The sequence below is a fragment of the Microtus pennsylvanicus genome, chromosome 1, assembly GCF_037038515.1.
Source record: "Microtus pennsylvanicus isolate mMicPen1 chromosome 1, mMicPen1.hap1, whole genome shotgun sequence".
NCBI classification, from domain to species: Eukaryota; Metazoa; Chordata; class Mammalia; order Rodentia; family Cricetidae; genus Microtus; species Microtus pennsylvanicus.
The window spans coordinates 135,309,039-135,331,826 of NC_134579.1; the positions used below are offsets into that span (position 1 = coordinate 135,309,039).

The 22,788-nt window shown below is 47.6% G+C and overlaps 1 protein-coding gene across 1 annotated transcript; it reads right to left on the reverse strand.

The window, feature by feature from the left end:
• Positions 1-8,911: 8,911 nt before the first annotated feature.
• Wdr87 (WD repeat domain 87) lies at positions 8,912-21,604 on the reverse strand. The gene is made up of 7 exons (XM_075978880.1): positions 21,530-21,604; positions 19,218-19,388; positions 15,566-18,438; positions 14,900-15,168; positions 10,952-14,472; positions 10,775-10,858; positions 8,912-10,678 (listed from the first exon to the last, which is right to left on the reverse strand). Exons 1-7 carry the CDS (start codon positions 21,602-21,604, stop codon positions 8,912-8,914), a joined length of 8,760 nt encoding a protein of 2,919 aa, XP_075834995.1.
• Positions 21,605-22,788: the final 1,184 nt, after the last annotated feature.

Below are 22,788 nucleotides of genomic sequence, written 5' to 3' on the forward strand. Positions count from 1 at the left end.
GTGACGTCAGGCTGGAAATGAAGGGACTGAGGAAGACAGAAAAGCAGACTCGCTACAGGGGAGCAAGTGTTTCAGTGGGAAAACACCTTTGTTCAGATGTATTCATTTTATGTGTACGAGCGCTTTGCCCACATGTATGTATGTGTACCACATGCATGTCTGGTACCTGGGAGAGAAGAAGAGGGGATCAGTTTCCCTGGAACGGGAGTTAAAGATGGCTATGAGCTGCCATGTGAGTGCTGGGAATCCAACCTGGGTTCTCTTCAACAGTTACAACTGAGGCTGGGAGCTGTGGCACACACCTTTAATCCCAATACCCAGGAGACAGAGGCAGGTAGATTTCTGTGAGTTCGAGGCCAGCCTGGTCTACAGTGAAACCCTGTCTTGAAACAACAACAAAAATCGAATCAATGATTTGAATTCTCCTTGCCCTCCCGGCCCCTCCCCCCAAACATGAACTCACTATATAGCCTTGGCTGGTCTAGAACTCACTATGTAGACCAGGCTGACCTTAACTTCATGGAGCTTTCCCTGCCTCTGCCTCCTGAGTGCTGTGACTAGATGCATGAGCCACCAGTCTGGCAAAAAAATAAAATAAAATAAAAAATAAAAAAAAAAGTTTCTTTTTGCCAACTAAAGCAATTTGAAAACTAAAGTCAGATAATGAAAATCACAAGGCTTTGCAATTTTTAAAAATGCATTCTAAAACCAGGATTCTAGGACAGTGAAAGGGGCATACTGAAATCAAGAGAGAACGAGACGTGAGACAGAGCAGAGTCCCACGGATCTACATTTAGATCCTCTGGCTCTGCGGCTTCATGGCTTCTCCTTTTCCTTCGGATGACTCAGACCCGGTAGTCCTGTCTTACAGCTAGCAGACATCTTCACGATCTCAGCAGGACCAGTGCTGTTCAGCGCGCTTCCTCCCGGCTGGGAATACCTGTTTCTAACAGCGGCTAATACCATGGGCTTCCGGTTCACTTCCCGTTTCCTCCACACCTACACCACATCTGCACCATCCAAAGGACTCCAGAGACAAACTCCACTTCCAGGTTTCCATAGAAAGTGAGGCACTGGCTCCAGCATCATAATGCATTGGACTCTCCAAGCCCCCTCCCCCAACCCAAACATCTGTGGGGTTCACTGACACCACCAACCTCCCTAAGAACCTGAGACTTGCCCAGCGAATGTGCCAGTGCTAGGAAGCACCAGGACAGGGGAAAGACGCCATCACATTGCGGGGGGTGCGGGGGTGGGGGGTGTTGACGACAGGGCGTCTCTGAGGGATGGTCTTGGGAGTCTTACAGTCTGATGAGATGTGTATCAGAAGAGGGGGCAAGAGCTGTGCACACCAAACTTAGTGTTTCTGTCCCTCCATGCCGTTCTAAAGACTTGTCTGTGTGGCTTCGCCTAACTACCTTAAGGTAGGGCTGATAAAAATAATTAGCTTCGAATTTTAGATACTAGGACACAGTACTAAATAGGAATGTCGCTTAGTTGGTAGAGTGTTTGCCTAGCACGGCAGAAGCCCTGGGTTTGGTGATAGCACCACATAAACCAAGCATGGTGACATTTACATCAGTTATCCCAGGATTGGGAAGCCAAGAAGTTTGTCATAATCTGCTGTGTCAGAATTTCTAGGCTAACCCAGGCTTTGTGTAAACTCTGTCTCACAAACAAAACCAAACCAAGACCCAAACAAACAAGAACAACCGTAACTAACAGACCAAACAACAAGCACCCACGACTGAAGGGTCTTTTCCCTCTCCCTGAAACTGAATTTTAATTGGCTGCTCTACGTATTTTCTTGTTAATCCTATTTCAACCTGATGTCCTTCCTTCCTCCAGGAGATGAAAACCCAGCCACACAGCTACAAGGAGGCAGGGCCGGATATGGCAAAGTCACCGGACATGCATGGATGGGAAACGCGGCCTTTTGTGACAGAGGCCCTACATCAGCCGCCCACGTGTAAGGGAGGGGCTCTCTGTCATTATCAAAGGTTTCTATGCCGCCCTTTGTAGTGTCAGCCCTGGAACCAAGCTCAGAGAAGCTTCAGGTAAACCCGTTATAGACATCAGTACTCACGTTTCTCCCCACCTCAGAAGCCAAACGGGTAGGTGTGAGGGTCTTTTTAAGGAAAATGAGTGGGAAGCCTCGGAATCGCCTCATGGCTCTCTATCCTCTGGCTTAGGGATGCAGGTCTGGAATAAACTAGTGTTCTTGGGGATCGGGTTAGAGCAGTGATGGGTGTGAGGCTTAACCAGATCGGTCACATCCGGTCCGTCCTACTGTTCCTCATGTTCTGCAAAAACCTCATTCTGGCCAGCTAACGCAGACAGACCACAAAATGAAGTTGTCACCACGTGATAGCTGGAAAATTGGCGAGTCCCATCTACCACGCATGCGTGTAGCACAAGGGTTGGTTAGGCCCCCAAAGGCGGGGAGAGGTAGATGTGCGTGCCCACGCTGGAGGGAGGTCGAGCTATTCCTTTTGGAGGCTCCTGGAGCACGGATCCTGTGATGGGACTGCAGGATTCCGCGGAATTCGTGCCCCTGGAGCCTCCCCTCCTTCCTCCTGCGTGGGTTCTCCACGCTGTCTCAGGGCTGTCCTTCGGTCTCTGGCCTGGGAACTGCACCCTGAAACCTTGGAACTACATAGGTGTGACAACCTCCAGGATGGCTGCGTGCACTCCCAAGGTGATTGGTCCCTTTAGTGGCGGTGGCTGCAAGAAGGCTAGATTTCACTGTTGAAGCAATTTATTTCAGGGACTAACCCTCCCAAATTCTTGGGTTTTCCCCATTACTGACCGGTTTAAACTTTAGCCAGTGTTCTTTGGTGACAGATTATGACAGAGGTGTTAGTATTAAAGTTTCCATCATCCTGAGCAAAGTGACACATGCTTTTAATCCCAGCACTCAGGAGGCAGAGGCAGGTGGGTCCTTGGTTTTGAGGCCATCCTGGTCTACATACTGAGACTATTGATAAGGAAAAATCCTCCAGTAGTAACTCCACCAATGCAATAAGTCAAATCAGGCCAAATTAATAAATCCAGGTTTCATCTGAGCAGAACATTCCCAGGTGGTCCCAGGAAAGAGAAGCCCAGAGGGGAAACCACAAGGGGGGTCTATGGGCCAGACTTTAAACACCCTCCAGGGCTGGAGCCCCTGCTTGGCGGTCTTTCTTTGGGCCGGGTCTGGAGAGGGCAGCTCCAATGAGCTGCTGCTTGGTGCTCTGAGAGCAGGGTTTGGAATGCGACCCAGAGATGGAAATCCCCAGCTTCTATCTTTAAAATCCTGTCTTACCCTGAGTTGAGGACTACACGGACCACCCTCCCAGTTAGGCACTAGACTGAGCAGTTCCCCCACTATGGCAGCTATACAACATCTTTAAATCCCTCTTTTGTATTATTGACTATCATTTCTAGTAAAACTAAAACCAGTTATATGCTGCCTCATTTTTCTCTTGTCTGGATCTCAGTTCATCTAAACCTCAGACTTTGGAACCTATTACTGTACAAAAATACTAATTATCAGAATAAAATTTAAAGGAAAAAAGAAAAGAGACTACCTGTAATCACCATCCTTAAGAATAATAACATATTTATAATTGTTCTCATTATTATTGGTATTTTTGAGATATAGTCTCCTGGCTATCTGGATCTCCCTTTGTAGACCAAGCTGGCCTCAAACTCGTAGAGATCTGCCTGGCTCTGCTTCCTGAGTGCTGGGATTAGAGGCAGAGCAGCTCACATGCCTTGCTTCACCACGCTAACTTTAATGATTTGAGTTGTTTTCTTAACCTGCTAGGAGCCATTCACACAAACGATCAATCCCTCTATTCCTTTGTATACTTTCTTGACTTAATCTTCATGATATCATCTTAGTTTTCTTTTCTTTTTTTTTTTTTTTGAGACAGTACCTCTGTGTAGTCCTGGCTGTCCTGGAACTGGCTATGTATACCAAGATAGCCTCAAACTCTGCTGGAACTTAAGGCATGTGCCTACATGTCTGGCTTTTTGGTTTTCTGTGAAACCCATGACTTATGTCTTGCTTCCTTCAATTCTGTCTGACAGTTGTGTGTTGTTTTTACTTTTTTGTCTTTTTGAGGAACCCACCACCCAACTCCCAAATAAATCACATACAGAGGCTTATTCTTAGTTATGAATGCCCAGCCTTATCTTGACTTGTTCCTTGACAGCTTTTCTTTAAATTATCCCAACTACCTTTTGCCTAGGGCTTTTATCTTTCTCTATTTCTGTATATCTTTCTTTCCTTCTTACTCTATGGCTTGCCGTGTAGCTGTGTGACTGGGTGGTTGGCCCCTAATGTCCTCCTCTCCTTGTTCTCTTGCCTCTCCTCCTTGTTTCTCCTTCCGTTTATGCTCTTTGCCTGCCCGCCCCACCTGTCCTTGCTCCTGCCTCACTACTGATCATTCTTCTCTTTTTTTTTTTTCCTTTTAAATACTGCTTGACCCATCTCTATCTAGCCTCTTCTAGGCTAATTCTCACATATTAATTCAGCCCATTTCTAATCATCTGTGTAGCGCCCCTAGGTGCGCTTACCGGGAAGATAAGGTTAAAGCCTTCCTTTTTTTTTTGTTTAAACAGAAAAAGGGGAAGTGATGTGGGAGTGTCATATATCAATCTGTTGATTTCATTGGCTAAGCAATAAAGAAACTGCTAGGCCCATTGGATAGGCCCACCCTTAGGTGGGTGGATTAAACAGAACAGAATGCCGGGAGGAAGAGGAAGTGAGCTCAGACTCCGCAGCTCTCCTCTCCGGAGCAGACGTAGGAGAGATGCCATGCTACCTGCTCCAGGGAAGACGCACGCTATGAAGCTCCGACCCAGGATGATCATTCTTCTCTTTATTAGATCTTCATGTGTTTTAGACAGGCACAGCAGCACAGCTTCACAGAGTTAAACAAATGCAGCGTAAACAAAAGTCACACACCTGGCCAGTCGGTGATGGCGCACACCTTTAATTCCAGCACTCAGGAGGCAGAGGCAGGTGAATCTCTGTGAGTTCAAAGCCAGCCTGGTCTACAGAAGCGAGTTCCAGGACACAAGCTCCAAAGCTACAGAGAAACCCTGTCTCAAAACAAAACAAGTCACACACCTGAACTTAATATTCCCCAAGCTCTGACCTCTCCATGTCACACTATCAGTCTTCAACCCTTGTCTTTCTTTCCGTCTACAGCCCCTTGATCATCTCATCCCGTCTGATAAATCCTTTATACCCAGGACTGTCACATTTAACTTCAGTCCAAACGTGTCTGCTGGATTCAGGCCTGTGGTTTTCATTCCTCTCTAGGCTGGTAAGTTCTCGGACAGCTTGACACCAGCTATGTCTGGTAAGAAGGAGCCTCAATTGAGAAAGTGCTCCCACCAAATTGGCCTCTAGGCAAGCCTATGGGGGCATTTTCTTTATTGATGGTTGATGTCAGAGAAGGGTTTGTTTCATGGTAGAGTTTGTAGCCCATCATGAAGGGGAGGCAAGACAGGAACTCAGGGCAGGAACCTGAAGGCAAGAGCGGAAGCAGAAGCTGTGGAAGAGTGCTGCTCACCAACTTGCTTGACCTGATTCCAGAAACAACCCAGGACCAACTGCCCAGAGTTGGCACCTCCCACAGTGGTGTGGACCCTCCCACATCAATCATTAATCAAGAAAATGCTCAGTAGATTTGCCTACAGGCCAGTCTGATGGAAGCATTTTCTCAGTTGAGATTCTTTTCTTCTGGATGACTAGCTTGTGTCAGGTTGTTAAAAAAAACTAACCCAGTTCACTTTCCTTCCAAAATTATTCTCTTTCTAATTTCAATTTAGAGATCTGCCACCAAAACCCAACCCGAGGACAGAATTGCCCTCACAACAATTTCCCTGTGTCCCCAAAGCGCTGGCCTTGTCGCTTTACAGTTCTATCCCACATGGTCCCTTTCCCTCCAAGATCTTCCCTTCTTGAAATATACCTAGGAGACACAAACTAGAGCCACATGGTAGCTCGTATGTAAGAATGTATTCACAGAAGCATTATTCATAATTACCAGAAAGCAGAAACAATCCAAGTGTTGAATTCATTAAAATGATGCATGCATGCATAAATGTGGCGGTTGTTTAACCTTTTCGGGGACGAGATGGCCAGACATCTGTCCACCTCAGGACATTGCTGGCAGACCCAAGAAATAATTCCAGCCAAACAGAACTTGGTGAACCAATGGATGCATTGGGGTTACATTCATGATGGAAACATGAGTCCAAGGCAGCTTGTCACTCTTGCAGAGGCCCCTAGTTTGGTTCCCAGCACCTACATGGTGTAGCAAACTGTTCCAGGGGATCTGACACCCTCTTCTGGCCTTCTTGGGCACTACACACATGTTGCTTTTACACACGTGAAGGCAAAGCATTCACACACATAATGTAAATCTTTTTAAAGATAGAGACACTTTTACACTGTTACAGCTTTACTGACTTTTTTAAAAATTATTTTTATCTCTCTATGTGATGCATGCATCTTTTTTGAGATAGTGTCCTATGAAGTCTATACTGGCCCCAAGTTCCTTGTGTAGCCAAGAATAACTTGGAGTTTGTTATCTTCAAGAAATGGGATTGCAATGCTATCACGCCTGGGTACTAGTTTAGAGTCAGTGGCTTGATAGATTACTACAGCTGGTCTTGAACTCTCTCGTCTTAAATGGGTAGTGATCCTACTGCCTTTGCATCCCAAGAAATAGTATTCTAGGTGTAAGCAACCTTGCCCGGTGAATATTTACTTCTGTTTTGATAGAACATATGCTGCCTGTAGAGTGTCAAGAATTCTCAGCATTCGGTTAATACGTCTGTGTAAGGTGCCACTGAAGACCAGCGGGATCTACTTATTAAAACCACTAACAATGAAGGAATGAAGTGTGACCACCAGCTCATTCCTTTGTGTACTAGACTGGTGAAGAGGAGGTCAAGATGTGTTTAGAGACTTCATGGGGGTCAAGTGTATTAGAAGCAAAGGATTGAAATTCAGAGTTAGAGGAGGATGGACAGGTGGCTCCTGAGTGCACACCGTGTCTCACGGTTCCAGCTACTAGATTATGGGAGAGATGGGATTCCCATAGCAGCTGACGTCATGGGGTAGATGGGATCCCCACATCCATCAGAATTGATGTATCTAATGATATTCAGATGGCTCTTAACCTAGGATGACTTAGGGTGTTTTCATTTTAATGATATGGTTAAATGAGTATCTATTTGGGGAACCAGTGAGGTGCCTCAGCACGCAAAAATGCTTGCTGTAAGCCTAATGACCCAGCTACATAGTGAGATCCTGTCTCAGAAGCAGCAGCAAAACAACCCCTAAGACATCTGCTATTTTAACCTCTAGTCACTAGCGAGTAGAGCTTGGATAGGAAGTAGAGTCCTGTCCTGCTCCATGCCCCCCAATACTATAGGGAGTAGAGTCCTGTCCTGCTCCATGCTCCCCAATACTATAGGGGGAGTAGAGTCCTGTCCTGCTCCATGCCCTCCAAATACTATAAGGAGCAGAGTCCTGCCCTGCTCAATGCCCCCAAACACTAAATGGGAAAATGCTCAATCTTCTCACTATTTTTGTTCGTTTTGTTTTGAGGAGTCTATGTAGCCCTGGCTGACCTGGCACTCACTGTACACCAGGCTGGGCTGGGACTCAACAGAGAGCCACCTGCCTCTGCCCATGGTGCTAAGATTAAAAGTATGTGCCACCATGCCTGGCCCTGTCTTCTAAATTTAAATTCCACCTTTCCCCACCATTATCAATATTGTCATGGTAACACAGTATCTTTTAATTTTTGTAGCAGGAATTTACTTTCCTCTCTTATTTAGGATAGACTGTGGGAGGTGAGGGAGGAAGATGACAACGGAAGTCTGGCTTCCTCACCTTTATAGTGATGTAGGAGTGTCTGCTATCTATCTGTTGCGTTCATTGGTTAATAAATAAAGAAAACTGCTTGGCCTGATAGGTCAGAACATAGATAGGCAGGGAAGACAGAACAGAATTCTGAGAGGAAGAAAGCAGAGTCAGGCAGACGCCATAGCTCTCCTCTCCGAGATGGATGCAGGTTAGAATCATCCCAGTAAGCCACCACCTCGTGGTACTACACACATTAATAGAAATGGGTTAATCAAGATGTGAGAGTTAGCCAAGAAGAGGCTAGATATAATGGGCCAGGCAGTGTTTAAATGAATACAGTTTACATGTAATTATTTCAGAGCATAAGCTAGTCAGGTGACTGGGAGCAGGGCAGCAGGAACACAGGCCGCTGGTCCTTCTATAAGCTCAGCCAATCACATTTGGCTAGGGTGTGGCCACCTGGGGCCAGGGAAGGATCTGGGAATCCAGGTGCCCTCCCCTTGTTTGCCCTTCCCTCCCTCCCTCCCTCCCTCCCTCCCTCCCTCCCTCCCTCCCTCCCTCCCTCCCCCCCCTCCTGCCTGTGGTGCTTGCTGGACCCCGGTCGTGTGAGTTTCTCCATTTCCAATTATTAAATTATATTCATTGTTTTTGAGCTGGTCTGGTTAATTCTAACTACCAGTCGACCACGCCCATCATTATAGGGTATACACCACTGGCTCTGGGGAAGTTTCCCCTCTCTCAGGCATGACTGGTTTCCCTGGTGACATTGGAGAAACAACATTTATGCTAAAGGAACACATCAAAGTTCTGTTGCAAATGAGAATCTTCTCTTTATTCCACATACAGAAACTGGCTTCTACAGCTGGGTAGGGAAGAGCAACAACTTCGACCTTGCTCTATGGCCGTCCGTGTGGGCCCTGGAGATGGCCTACTTTCTGATAACCATGCCCTTGTCCATTTGAGAATTAAAACTCTTGATGTTCAGCCAATCCCGGGTTAGGGAGTGGGAGTGATAGCATGAGTAGCCAATCCCAGTTAGGGGGCGGGAACAATAACTCGAGGCGCTTTCTTGGTGAGGTGAAGATCAGCTTGGGGCAGGCTCTTCCAGGCAAGTTCGAGGATCCCATACTTGGCAATGCCTTTGGGACGAATGGTGTGCACATTATTCTGCCCAGGGAGAGGTAACACTTCTTGGAATTCCAAAGGGATTTGTGGGAGATGGGAGGCACCACAAACCAAGCAGTATAACAGCCGCTCCCCGGGCACTAGCTCCACCTCCAGGGCCTTCAGAGTCTCTTTGGAGACGAACTCTTGGGAGTGAGGCTCTTCTCTCAGTAGCAGGTCCTGCAGCAGCCTCTGGATTCGGGGGGACTTAAGCTGGTAGAGGTCCATGAGCTGGTAGAACTTTTCCATCCAAGTAGCCGGGTCTTGGGCATACCGCTCCTGTAGCATGCGCAAAACATGATAGAGCGCCACGAATGTCTCCCATGAAGGAAGCGCTTCCTTTTCCTTTGAGATGGGCTTTTTCTCCAACTTAGGCAGTTTGGGATACCTGCTTTTACCTTTAAGATCCCCGAAATCCTTTTGAAACATTAGTGCCAAGGTTTGTTTGTTTACAGAAGAATGGGCATGGGTCAAAATGTTTCTTGTGGTAGGATCAAAAGGTTGTGTCTCCATTTCCTCAAGAACACTGGACAGATGCTGCATCCGTGCACTTCTGTACGGCTCTCCTAGAAGTTGCCAGTGGGTGGTAGCCTTTGGATCTGTAACCCTCTTGGTAGCTAGTGGGAACTCTGGTATGGGAACAGCTGAAGGTTTTTGCCAGCTCTCTTCCTTTCCCTTTATAGGAGGAATCACTTTTAGGTGTTTGGGGCTCATGGGCTCCCTCCTAGGTTTTAAGGTCACCGTGCTTCGAGAGTCCACAGTCTGTTTGTGACGGTGCACGATGGCTTCAAGGATCGCCAGGCGCAGCCACTCCAGGTCTCCTGTGGAGGTGAGGTCTTTGAGGACCTGACACAACCTGTGGAAACTGTCTCTAGGAAGCTCTTCTCCTGCTTCCATCTGTCTTAAGACACCATGCAGCCATTCTAAGTCTGAGATACCTACATCTGAATAGCGTTTCTGTGTCGAGATCTCGGGGAGGGGCATCTGGCCCGTTGTCTGTCCTGCCAGAAAAGGATGATGCTGCAGAAGCCACTTGGTCTGTGATGTTTTTTGTTGGAGTCTGTGAGCTTCCATGGCCCTTCTAACAATTTGAGATGTGAATGGTTTTATAATGGCTATCGGTTCATACTCGGAGATCGTATCCAAAAGGTGTAGGGGTTCCAGCTTATATTTCTCCAACCATTCCCTCTCTTTATCTATAAACTTTGTCTTTAGGGATAACTTGGATATCTCAAATTCTGGAGGCTTTTCTTCCCTGAACGTTTGTTTTGTCACTTCTGGTGGCAATGGTTTCTTCCTTTCCACCTCCTCGTCTACTGGAGTCTCTTTTCCAGGAAGGCTTTTCAGTGCCTCTAGCTTCATAGCGCTCCCTTTGAGCTCAGGGATTCCGAGTCCAATGGGAGGGAATATTTCCCTTCTTGGTGGGAGCCTCCTTCTTTCTTCTCGCACCTTAGGCTTTTCTCTTTTTAACACCACCTCTTCCTTCACTTCTTCCCACACGTGTTTCTTTTTCGCACTCAGGCTTTTCATCTCTTCCTCACTCATGCTTTCTTCAGTCTCCTCCTCTTCCTCCTCCTCTTCTTCCTCCTCTTCCTCCTCTTCCTCCTCTTCCTCTTCCTCCTCCTCTTCCTCCTCTTCCTCCTCATGCACCTTTTCCACCATCTTTTTCTCTTCCTTTTCTATCTCCTTCTCTTCTTTCTCCTCTTCTTTCTCCACTTCCTCCTCCTCTGTTACCTTTTGTTCCTTCTTCTTTTCTCTCTTTTCTATCTTCTCCTCCATTTCCTTCTCTTCCTCCTTCTCCATATCTTTCTCTTCCTCCTCCATCTCATCTTTCTTCTCCATTTCCTCCTCCTCCCCCTCTTCTTCTTCTTCCTCCTCTTCTTCTTCCTCTTCCTCTTTTTCTACTACTACTTCTTCCTCTTCCTTCCATTCCTCCTCCTCTTCTTCTTCCTCTTCCTCTTTTTCTACTACTACTTCTTCCTCTTCCTTCCATTCCTCCTCCTCTTCTTCTTCCTCTTCCCTTTCTTCATCAGACAAACTCTCTGGCTCTACCACTACCTCATGTAACAGGCTTTCCATTTCCTTGGAAAAGCTCTCTTTACATTCTATCTGTTCTAACAGACCGTAAAACTTTTCTGTTCCAGGAAGAAGTCCCACCACAGCATGTCTCCTTCTCCATAATTTTTTGAAGACCAGAGCCTCCTCCTTTACCCCAAGGTCCTCCTCCTCCTCCAAGAACTCCATCTGATCCCAGGCAAGTTCACTTTCCTCTTCGGCTACTCTTTGCTCTTGGCTTTTCAATCTTGTCATTTCCCTGGCCATACGTCTCTGTATCATAGCCAGTTTCTTCTCATCCTGGATGACTTCTAGCTGTTCTTCATTAGTGTCTAACTCCTTCGCATCAAGTCTGCCCTCCTCCTTAGTTATCCTGGCCTCCTTCATAAACAGTGTCCGTTTTATCTTTGTCATCTTTGTCTCTTTTTGGGTCATTTTCCTTTCTTTGCTGACGAGTTTTTGAAGTGCCTTTATAGTTTTTTTTGTTTGCACTACCTGGCGGAAGACATTAACCTCGTTCCCCAGTCTCCTTGTTGCTTTCGCTAACTTCCTTTCTTCCTGGGCTTGTATCCGCTGTCCTCTGGTCAGCTCCAGGATCTCCCTGGAAACATTCTTCTCCTCTGTCGCCAACAGCCTGTCCTCATAGACCAGAATCTTCTCCTCCAGTGACACTCTCTTATTCATTAGGTCTATTTCATGCTCAGTCAGCCTTCTTCGGCTCAAGATTTCCTCTTCAGTGCCTCTCCTGGAGAGCAGCTCCGACTCCTCTGCCAGCTTCAGCTTCTCCTCGGCCACCTTCTTCATTTCCTCTGTCAACGCCATTTCTTCTCTGGCAATCTCAGTCTCCTTTCTGAAGAATTTGCTTTCCTGGATTATTTTCATCACGTCGTCAGCTAACTTTATTTTTTCCTGGGCCAGTTTCCCCTGTTTTTCTGCCAGAATCATATCTGCCTCCTCCAGTTTCTTCCCTGTTTCAACCAGCTTCTCTCTTTTTGCCAGGAGCATCTGTTTCTCCTCCACCAGCTTCTCTGAGACTTGAAGCAGTTTCTCCCTGTACATCTTCAGTTTTTGTTTTACATCCTGTAACTGCTTTTTCCCCTTGAGGCGTTTTTCTTCATTCTCATGGAGAGCTATTTCCCTCTCAGCCAGTCTCTCCTTTTTCAGAGACAGCATGTGCTTCTCCTGGGTCACAGCTTCTTCTGCCTGGGCCAGTTTGTTCTTTTCTCTCAGTTCCTTCTCTTTCTGGGCCAGTCCCTCCTTCTCCTGGGACAGCTTCTCTTTCTTCTCCCTTAGTTTCTCCTTCTTCTCCAGCAGTCTCTTCTCCTCGTTGGGTGTTCTGCCTTCCTTCTGGGCCAGTTTTTGCTCTTCCTCCATCAGCAATTCATACTCCTGGGTCAGCATTTTCTCTCCCAGGGACAGATTCTCCTTGTGCCAGGCCAGCATCTTCTCCTCCTTCATCAGCTTCTCACTTTTCTCAGCCAGTTTTTCTGCTTTCTCATTCAGCTCACCCTCTTTCCATGCTAGCTCCCTTTTGTCCCGTTCCAGGTTCTTCATGTCCTCTTTCAGCTCCTTTTCTTGCCCTTCCAGATTCAGTTCCTTTTGGGTCATGGTTTCCATTTTCTGGGCCAACACTGCATTTACCTCAGCCACTTTGGCTATTTTCTTTGCGAGTTTTTCTTCTTCACGAGCCAGTTTCTCAATCTTTCTGGCCAGTTTCTTTTTTTTATGGGCCAGTTGCTCTGCTTGTTTACTTAGAAGTTCCTCCTCCTCACCAAGGGTCACCTCGATTTGGGCCAGGTTCCCATCTGCAGCACCCCTCTTCACATATTCCTGGGCCAGTTTTCTCTCTTCCTGGACCAGCCTTTTCTCTTCCTGTGCGAGTTTCTCCTCCTCTCTTGCTAGCACCCTCTGCTCTTTGGCTCGCTGTCTCTCGGCTCGGGCTTGTTCCCACTGGGCATTGGCCTCTCTCCGTGCCTTTCGGATCTGTTTCTGCTCTTCTGTGAGAGGCTCTTGTCCCTCCCTCTCCTCCTCCTTCCCCTCCTCAGACTCTTCCTTGGACTCTTCAGACAGTATTTCCCCCATATCTAATTCTGTCTCACGTTTGGCCGTTGCTATGGTATTTTCCCAGATCTGTTTCCATTCGTCCCATCTCAGTCTCTTACTCTCCTCTCCCTCTCCTTCTGTACTGGGCAGTAGCTCTCCTTTAGCCTGGAGTCGCGCCTCTTCTTCAAAACGCTTCCTGTCCCATTCCTTCTTCCATTCTTCCCAAGGTATTTGCCTTTGACGCTGGACTGTGTTCCACTCTTCCCAAGACTTCTTCCACTCGGTCCAAGACAACTTTCTCTCTTTCACCTCTGCTTCTTCTTCTTTTGGTTTAATCACTTCCTCTTCTACTTTGGCCACACCCTCTAGTTCTGGTAGTTCTGGAGTCACAGCCAACTCCTTTGTGGAGACTATCTTCTCTTTTTGAACTTCTTTCATTTTCTCCTGTTTAGCCATCTTCTTAGCTTTCTTCCCCTCCTTTCTGGGCTTTCCCTTTTCTTTGACCGCCTCACCTGATTCTAAGAAAGCAACTTCTCTTTTTTTGCCCTTTTTCTGAGTCACTCCCTCTACCTCCTTTTCTTCCTGTTCTTTTTCTGGTGTTTCTTCTCCTGCCTCTGGCATCTCTTCCTCGGCCTCGACTGCCATATCCTCTCCAGTTACCTCTTCATGAACAAAATCTGCTTTTCCCTCATGCCGGGCTACTTGCCACTCCTCACCCTCACCCACGGCTCCCCCTTCTCCCTCCTCCAGTGGGCAAATCTCCATAAAGAGTTCCCAGCTTGGATGCTTATCTATCAGGACCTCCTTAGCAGTGGCCAGCAGCTCAGTGCCTAGGTCCTCCACCATCTGAGTTTGGGAACCAGCTATCCTCAGGTTCATGAGCCGACAGAGGTCATCCCGCCATTGCGTGTCTGTAATAAGACCCCTGCCAGGGGTCCCCGCGACGCCCCTCCCGGAAGTTCTTGGCCTTCTCCTCGGTGGCGGTGGTGGAGGTTCCACAACTGGAGGTATGATATCCTCACCCACAATTTCAATTCCCAATTCTTTTTTTTTCTTCTTCTTGTGCTTTCTGGGTTTTTGAGCTTTTTTGTCTTTCTTATCTGCAATTTTCAGCTTTTTCCTCAATTTCATGGCCAGAGAAATGTGATCCTTTACGATATCTTTCTCTGCAAATTCAATGTCTTTGGGGCTCTTTACTGGGCTCGCTGCTGAAGTCCTGGAATGGGTTGTGAGGACCTCGACCATTTCAGCTTCTCCCTGGTCGCTTGCCTCCTCTAGTTTTTTCTGTCTAGCTGCTTCTTTTGCTTTCCTGAGACGTCGCAACAATTTCCGGACTGAAGGAAAATGCAAGACACGTAAGTGAGAAAAGCATGATGGGTAAATGAAACGCTACTAAAGAAGTCTAGGCGGGGCCTGTCTTTTAAAAAGGCATTCTTAGCCAGGTCCCAGCACTTGGGAGGCAGAGGCAGGTGGATCTCTGTGAGTTTGAGGCCAACCTGGTCTACAAAAGCTATTTCCAGGACAGGCTCCAAAGCTACAGAGAAACCCTGTCTCGAAAAAACAAAAACAAAACAAAAGGCATTCTCCTTGGTAGGTGTGTGCCCAGGTTGTGCCTCCTTATCCAAGGTCTTCCAGAATCTGTGTAGATATTTCCTAGGAGAACTCTCTCTTCTGGACCTCTGTTTGTCTACCTACCTAATTAATGTCTTGGGACCCTCTCTAGTCCTAACTAGCCTTTCTCTTAGGGACCCTCATACATACCATGCCTTTTATTAGCTGTTCGGATCCGTCTTTGGCTTTTGCTGGACTTGACCTCAGGTTCTTCAGGAACTGGGAAAGGTAGCAAGGAAAGGGCCTTATGAGGTACAGGAAAAAATGGGAGTTCTAAAGAAAATTCAGGCTTTTTCTCTCCTTTGGACAGTGTCAGATTCTCATTTAATCGCTGATCTACTTGAGTAATGAGGATTTGAATATCTGTGGGCCGCATTCCCAGAAGATGGTCCAGGGACTCCTCCCCAATCAGCTCTTGCCTATGAAAGTCAAAGAGAGAATGGACCGTGTTGAGTCGGGCACCAGTGGGGAATAGGAAGAGAAGAGAGCAAACAAGGTTTTGACAGAGCACATGATACAGAAAGCAAAATGAGGAAAGAAAATGTCTAGGGAGCCAAGAGAGCAATGCCAGGGGTGCCCTGTATGAGGAAGCTGCAGAATGAGAGGACAAGATGGAAGCTGGGACTTCAAGAAGTCAGGAGACAGAAAAGACATGGAGAAACAAGAGCGGAGCTGCTGAGGTCATCAGAAGGAATCGAAAGGGGCCATGAAAGAGAAGAAGGAGCCATCGGGAGTGATAATGACCAGGGATAAAGAAGGTTTGGAGTGGGTAAAAGAAGATGGTGGTAAATTATTGAGGTAACAAAAGCAGCTCACTGCAACTCCTGGAAAATGTCTCGTTTCTGGATGAGGGCTAAGAGTGAGCTCTTTGAATGGATTCCAGTCTCAGGCATTAGGGTCATGGCTTTACTCCTCACTCTCTGGTCTTTATCCATTAATCCCTGGGCCAGAGGCAAAGCGAAGAGATGAGTGATCATCCCAAGACGCTTCAGCCCTTCCCAGGCTAGTTCTCGGATGAATGGGTTGGAATGGGTCGTGTCATCCAGCAGACGGTGTGCTGTCTCCGAGCGCAGGGTTGGGGTCACCTGGTAAGAGGCGAAGATTTGTCCCAATGCACCAATACAGCAATGGTACTTCAGTGGGCTGGCATGGGTCATGATGTTGAGGATGGCTTCGACCAGGCTACTGATGGCTAGTTCGCTCATCTTTTTTCCCAGCCAGCTGCGGTTTGCTGCATCTGTAAGGACGCTGTAAGTGACGCTCTTAGTTAATCTGTTTTCTATGAAACTATCATCCTCTTTCTGTGGAACATGCCCTGCGTCACTCATAGCTCTTATCTTGCTCTGCCAGAAGAAGAACGGTTGATACTTTTCCCAGTCCAGATCCCGCTGGGGTGAGTGCAGGCTGCACTGTAGGAATATGGGGCTGCCATCTGGCCAAAGACGGGCACGCACCACCGAGTTGGGGATGTAACAGTCGGGAGCAAGGAGCCATTTCTTCCCCTGACCAAAGTAGTACTGTAGGATCATGTAGGGGTTGAGTCCATCCCAAGCAGTCATGTATAAGTGGGGAGGAGCCACGTAATGAGTTTGGGGTTTCTTGTTCTTCTCATCCAAGGAGATTTCCTCCAGAGAATCATGCCGGGGAGCACTCATTAACACAGTGCTGCCATCATCATCTTCTTCTATGACGTGCGGTACATTTTGGTCAAAGGCGATGGCTCGCTTATTGACAAGGCTCGCCAGGCCTCCAAGGGCCTGTTTCCGTTGGTCTTGGTAGGTATACTTGGGCACAAATATGGTCTCAAAGGAGAGGAAGAAGCTTGGCGCAAAAGGCTTTGGAGGTTCTACCAAGTCATCTGTTATGCTCAGAAGGGCAAGACGAGAGAGCGTGGGTATGGGGAGCAATTCTAAGCAGGATATCAGATAAATACTCTGGTTGAAAGTCACGAGCAGGTCAGCCCTGTCATTTGCAAAGCAAAGTGGGCCAAAGTGAAGCGATGAGTCCAGCATGGCTATAAGTGTACCATGGAAGTCCCAGATGCGGACAGAGCCATCAGAACCACCTGTGACAAAAAGACTCAAGGGCAAGCAGACGTCAAAGGAGGTGACGGCGCACTGGTGCAGAGGCAATGTCTCTATGAATTGGGTACTTTTCTGTGGCCCAAAGGACATAAGATCGTGGAACTTCCAGAGCCGTAGGCAGCTGGTGTCTGTAATGGCACCCACAGCCTTTGGTAAGAGGACCAGGTGCTTTAGGTGACAGCTGCTGAGAATGCTAGCCAGGATCCTCAGTTGCAATCTGGTCCCAACCAGCATAGCTTCTGACAGCTGGATGTAGTCATCTATCCCATAGGAACAAAGCAGAGGGTTTCCTCGGCTACTCAAAACCCCGCCATAGTGTGCTGTCAGAGCCAGTACAGCCCCAAAGTGCATGACTTTCTCGATTCTGGCACAGCTGTGCTGCGAAAGCACTCTTATCGTACCGCTCTGATGCCCAGAGAATATCAGTCCTTCCATCCCCCGTCCCAGGTGGAAATTCCCATAAGCCAGGCACTGGATAAAGTCCTGAACATCCGGTGAGGTGCACAGGAGATACTTGACTGGGCAAGGGCTGCGGGTTGTGTCAAACACCAGCACCTCTGTGGTACCTGTTGCCACCATGAGCTCCTCTCTACCTGGATCATAGGCCCAATCCACAGCCCGGTCGAGGATGGAGAAAGGCCAGGTGATAATCAAAAGTTCCCCTGTTACCGGAGACACAAAGCGCAACAGGCCATCTTCCGTCGTGCACAGGATCCGGAAGCAGTTGTCCTTACAGTGGACGCGACGCAACTGCTGGGGAGTCGAGCCACAGATGTTGAAGAGGCTGTAGAAGCAGGGTAGACGGCGCAAGGTAAAATGATGAGTCGTCTGACAGAAGAAAGTCGTGTTGTCGATAAACTCAAGGCAGTAGAGTGTCTCGCCGAGTTCAAGTCGCCTGAGCAGGTTCCCTGAAGTAAGATTCCACTCCTTGACGATACCTTCCTTGCCAGCTGTCAGTAGGGTGTGGGCCTCTGCCCGGCTCTGTATACAGACCACTACTGAGGAATGGGCTCTGAAGCTGTGGAGGGGCATGCTCCTACCCAGGTTCCACACGTGGATTTCCCCAGCCTTGTTCCCAGCATAGATAAGGTTCATATCAAGACTAGTGAAACAGCAGGTGATGGGGGAGCCACTGTTAGTGGTCGTGAACCTCTGCACCTCTCCCAGTTGACCAAAGCTCTGGCGATCAAGCACTCTTAGCATCGTTTCACACAGGGCAACGAGGCAGCCATTGGGGCCATTCAGAACGATATTCTGGACCAGCTCATCACCAGGTACGGGCAACATTTGAATCATTTCGAGGCCCCTGCCACTTGGTTCAATGGCCCAGGTGACCACTCCCCCAACGATGCCAGACAGAAGCATCTTTGATTCTGGATCAAAGCAGAGACAGGTGATATCAAAGCGGCAGGGCACGGCACCCAGGGACTTAAATGCCCTAAAATGGTCCCCAAAGAGCCTCAGAATCATGTCACCAGAGTAGGTCACGATGAGATGAAAGGAACCTGTATGGACTATTGACTGGATGGGTGGCAGTCTCTCCATCATTGGGAATGTTCTCTTTTCAACCATGTCGTCAGTCTTGCTCTTCATCCATACTACAGCCTGCGAGACAAAAAAGACAGAAGAGGAGAAAAGAGCCAAACTTCAGCTATGCTGTCCTCTTTTCTTCCTCCCCTCCTCCTCTTCTTTCTTTCTTTCTTTTTTTCTTTCTTTCTTTCTTATTTTTTTTTTGTCTTGGCTTTTCAAGACAGGGTCTATCTGTGTAGCCCTGGCTGTCCTGGAACTCACTCTGTAGGCTTTGAACTCACAGAGATCTGCCTGCCTCTGCCTGTCTCCTGAGTGCTGGGAGCATGTACCTCCACTGCCTGGGTTCTTTTTTCTTCCTGACAGGGCCTTTCTACGTTGCCCCTCCTGACTTAGAATTCACTGTAAGGATCAGGTTGACCACTTCCTCTTCCTTCTATTTATTTGTTTATTTTTGACAGGATCTTGCTTTGTAGCCCAGGCTGACCTTGAACTCATGACCCTTCTGACCCTTCTGACAAGAATGGAAGAGGACTGGGAGGACAGGTGTGTGGCATCACCTCAGGCTTCCTGTTGGTTTGCTTTGCCAAGAAGGTAGAGAAGACTAGAATAACTTTTACCTTCTAGGGAGTTGGAAAGAGGATAGAGGCAGGGAGTCTTGAATCCTTTCACTAACCTCAACTTACTTTAGGGAAATCATGATGTCTACACCAGGTGAAGACTGTGATCAGACAATGCTTGATGGGGGATTCTGAACCTGGATCCTATTCATTCAGGGGGTGGCTCTTCCTTTTCCAGGAGACAACGACAAGGGCATGGCCCTTGGCGGAGCTGAGCAGGGAGGAAGGTTGTCTTACCAGCGTTTCTTTTGTGAAGGACATTATCCAGGAGAGGGAGGCGAAGAAGTGGGCTTCAATGAAGTAATGGCATATGAGTGGCATTGCCTGCGGTTGGTGAGAGTCTTTGAACAGGACCATGGAGCGGTCACTCAGCACAGTTGTGTCAGTCTTTTCTGGCCCTGGCTGTTTCTGGGGAGAGGTGTGGTATAAACTGATATAGGCACTTATATATTGTTAAGAAAAAAATAGAGCTGGGCGGTGACGGCGCACACCTTTAATCCCAGCACTTGGGAGGCAGAGGCAGGCCAACCCCTGTGACTTTGAGGTCAGCCTGGTCTACACAGTGAGTTCCTGGACAACCAGGAAATCCTGACTCAAAAAACAAACAACAAAAAAGTCAAGATTGCAGCATTTCCCCAGTGGCCAATCTTGGTTGTCAACTTGACACACCTGGAAGGATTGCCTCTGCCAGATTTGCCTGCAGGCATCCATAGGGTATTTATCTTCTTGATTGCTAATTGACCTGTTAGGACCCAGCCCACTGAGGGCAGACCACTCCTAGACCGGTAGGCTGTGTGAAAAAGCTCACTGGGCCAGGCGGTGGTGGTGGTGCACGCACTCAGAGGCAGAGACAGGCGGACTCTGTGAGTTCCAGGCCAGCCTCACCTGGTCTAGTTAGTTCCAAGTCAGGCTCCAAAGCTTCAGAGAAACCCTGTCTTGAAAAACCAAAAAAAAAAAAAAAAAAAAAAAAGCTAACTGGGCAAATCAGGGTGCTCCTCCATAGGCTTCTGAGCCCCCAGCTTGGCTTCCATTGGTGAGCCCCTGTAAGATGAAATAACCCATTCTTCCCAACTCTCCTTTGGTGGTCAGTGTTTTATCCCAGCAACGGGAAGCAAGCACACCCCTAACTTCTGTTACATTCACATGGGCATAGCAAATGATGCCCTTTACATGCATGTCAGAAATCCCCCAACACACATGGAACCACACCTGGACAGGCTCTAGATGACCAAGTTATATGGTGTAAGCACAGGAGAAAACTACACTCTCCCGAAGGTGTAGTTAGCCACATCCACCTCTAACGTGCGCATGCAGCAGAAAGGCTACAACCTTTATCTGATTACTCAAGTGTATGACCCTAGAGCCACATGCGATGTAACAGGACACCCCAAAAGTCCATATAACTTGGAATTATTAAAGATAAAAACTACACAAATAAGGGGCTGGAGAGATGGCTCAACAGTTAAGTGCACTGTTTGATCTTACAAAGAGCCTAGCTCCAGTTCCCAGCACCCACACTAAACTCACAATGGCTTGTAACCCCAGTTCTATGGAATCTAATGCCCTCTTCTGCCCTTTATGGGCACACATGCAGTCAAAACATAACACATACAATAAAAATAAATCTTTAAAAAAATTTGCACAAGCCAGGAAGTGGTGACACATGCCTTTGATCTTAATACTGGGGAGGTAGAGACAAACAGATCTCTGTGGATTTGAGGCCAGCCTGGTCTACAGAGTGAGTTCCAGGATAGCCATAGCCAAGAGTGCACAGTGAAACCCTGTCTCGAAGAATTAAAAAACAAAACCAATAACAAAAACCACCTGCACAAATACTTTTTTGGACACCTTATCTGGCCAAGGAACATCACATACATAGTGCATTATATTCCACAGAGACAGAACATGAACTTGGGGCCCATTTGCAAATGTTCTCTCTGGTGCCATACTCTTTGTGATGGTTTGAGTGAGACTGGCCCCTAAATGCTTATATAATTTGGGAATGCTTAGTCACCAGTTGAGCAGTCTGGGAAGGATTAGGAGGCGTGTCCTTGATGGAGGAGGTGCTTCAACAGCTTATACCAGGCCCAGTCTCTCTCTACCAGCTGCCTATGGATCAGGATGTAATTCTCAGCTACTGCTCCAGCACCATGGCTGCCTGCCTGCAGCCATGCTCCCTGTCATGTTCCCACCATGGCGAAGGTGGATTCACCCTCTAAAACTACAAGAAAGCCCCAAATTAAATGCTTCCTTTTATAAGAGTTGCCTTGGGTATGGCATCTCTTCACAGCATCAGAACAGTGACAGACACTCTTCCCTTTCAGATTCTCTACCCTTGACAATGCCCCCAAATGTTTACATCCCACTATCATTGTCTGTAGAGTTATTGAGAAATTGGTGTCCCCCTTCTGTTGTGACAACTGTCCTAGTGGTTTGCCCTGCTTTCCTCTTGGTTCCATGGCCTGTAAATGACTCTGAAGTGCCTATTGCTAGAAGGTAGGTAGAGGCTAAGCAATAATATGTTAACGTTCTAAAAACACATGCCGTACCTTGCTTTTATGAATGGCTTCATTCACGAGGTTTATAAACTCATTCCACTTGGGAATGAGTCTGGGGGTAGACATCACTTGACTTTTTCCCTGGTCCTCCTCAGGACCGTTGCTTGCACACCTGTGGGTATCCAAAAGAGGGATGCTTTCATGGGTTACTTTTCTAGAAGCTGGGAGCCAGAAGGCAAGAACCATGGACTCGTGTTTTGGGTTTTGCTTTACTTTGTTTCACCCTTGGCTGGCTTTGAACTTCCTGTGTAGCAGAGGATGTTTTCACTTTTCCATCCTCCTGCTCACACCAAGTGCTGGGATTATAAGCATGCGCCGTCATGCCCGTTTTATGCAATGATACAGATGGAACCCAGAGCTTCACGCCTGCTAGGAGGATACTCTGCCATGGAGTAACAACCCTAGCCTGCTTTTCCTCATTTGTAAATAGGAAAAATGCCAATCTTGCCTGCTTTGCCCCATTGTTAGGAAGATCAGGCGGAACTCCCAAGAAAGCCCTTATAAGTATCGCCTAAAGCAGCAGACAAGCGCAAGCGGCTCTAGCTGCCTTGGGATTCTGTCTTTCCTCTTTAACCCCCTCCTTCCCATTCCCTGTTCCCTCTCCTCCCTCCCTCTGCTTGTCTCCTTTCAGTGGTCTTCTTTTCTTCCCCTTCCCTTCTTTCAGTTGCTCTGGAAACATGACCGCCAAGTTTATAGTCTGGCCAGCAGAGGGCAATGAAGGCCAAGTGACTGCCAGGTGAAGGACCACTTCAGTCAGAGAAATGATTCCCAAAGCAGTGCTTTGGAACTTGTTAGATCGCCTAGTGGTCCCTTCAGCCTGGGGCAATGGCACGTGCCTATAATCCCAGCATTCCAGAGGCAGAAGCAGGCAGATCTCTGTGTGTTTGAGGCCAACCTAATCTACATAGTGAGTCTGAGGACAGGTAGGGCTGTGTAGAAAGACCCTGTCTCAAATGCCTCCTCCCCCAAGAAAAGGAGAGGGAGCAGGAAAGAAGGGCAAGTTTTCTCGGCTCAAACCCCAGCTCTTACTGCACTGTAAACTCCTATGTAAGACCATTGATAACTTGGCTTTTAACAGGCTCCCTAGCTGATCGCTTGCACGCTAAAGTGGAGGACCATTGGTTTAGAAAGCCGTCAGAGTTCATGGTCAGAATGGCTTGGATCTTTTGAAGCAAAGCCAGCAGAATTCCCAGTATGGCTAAGTTTAGGTCCTGTATTTGCACAGAGACTATCCTGAATCTGAGAGGAAG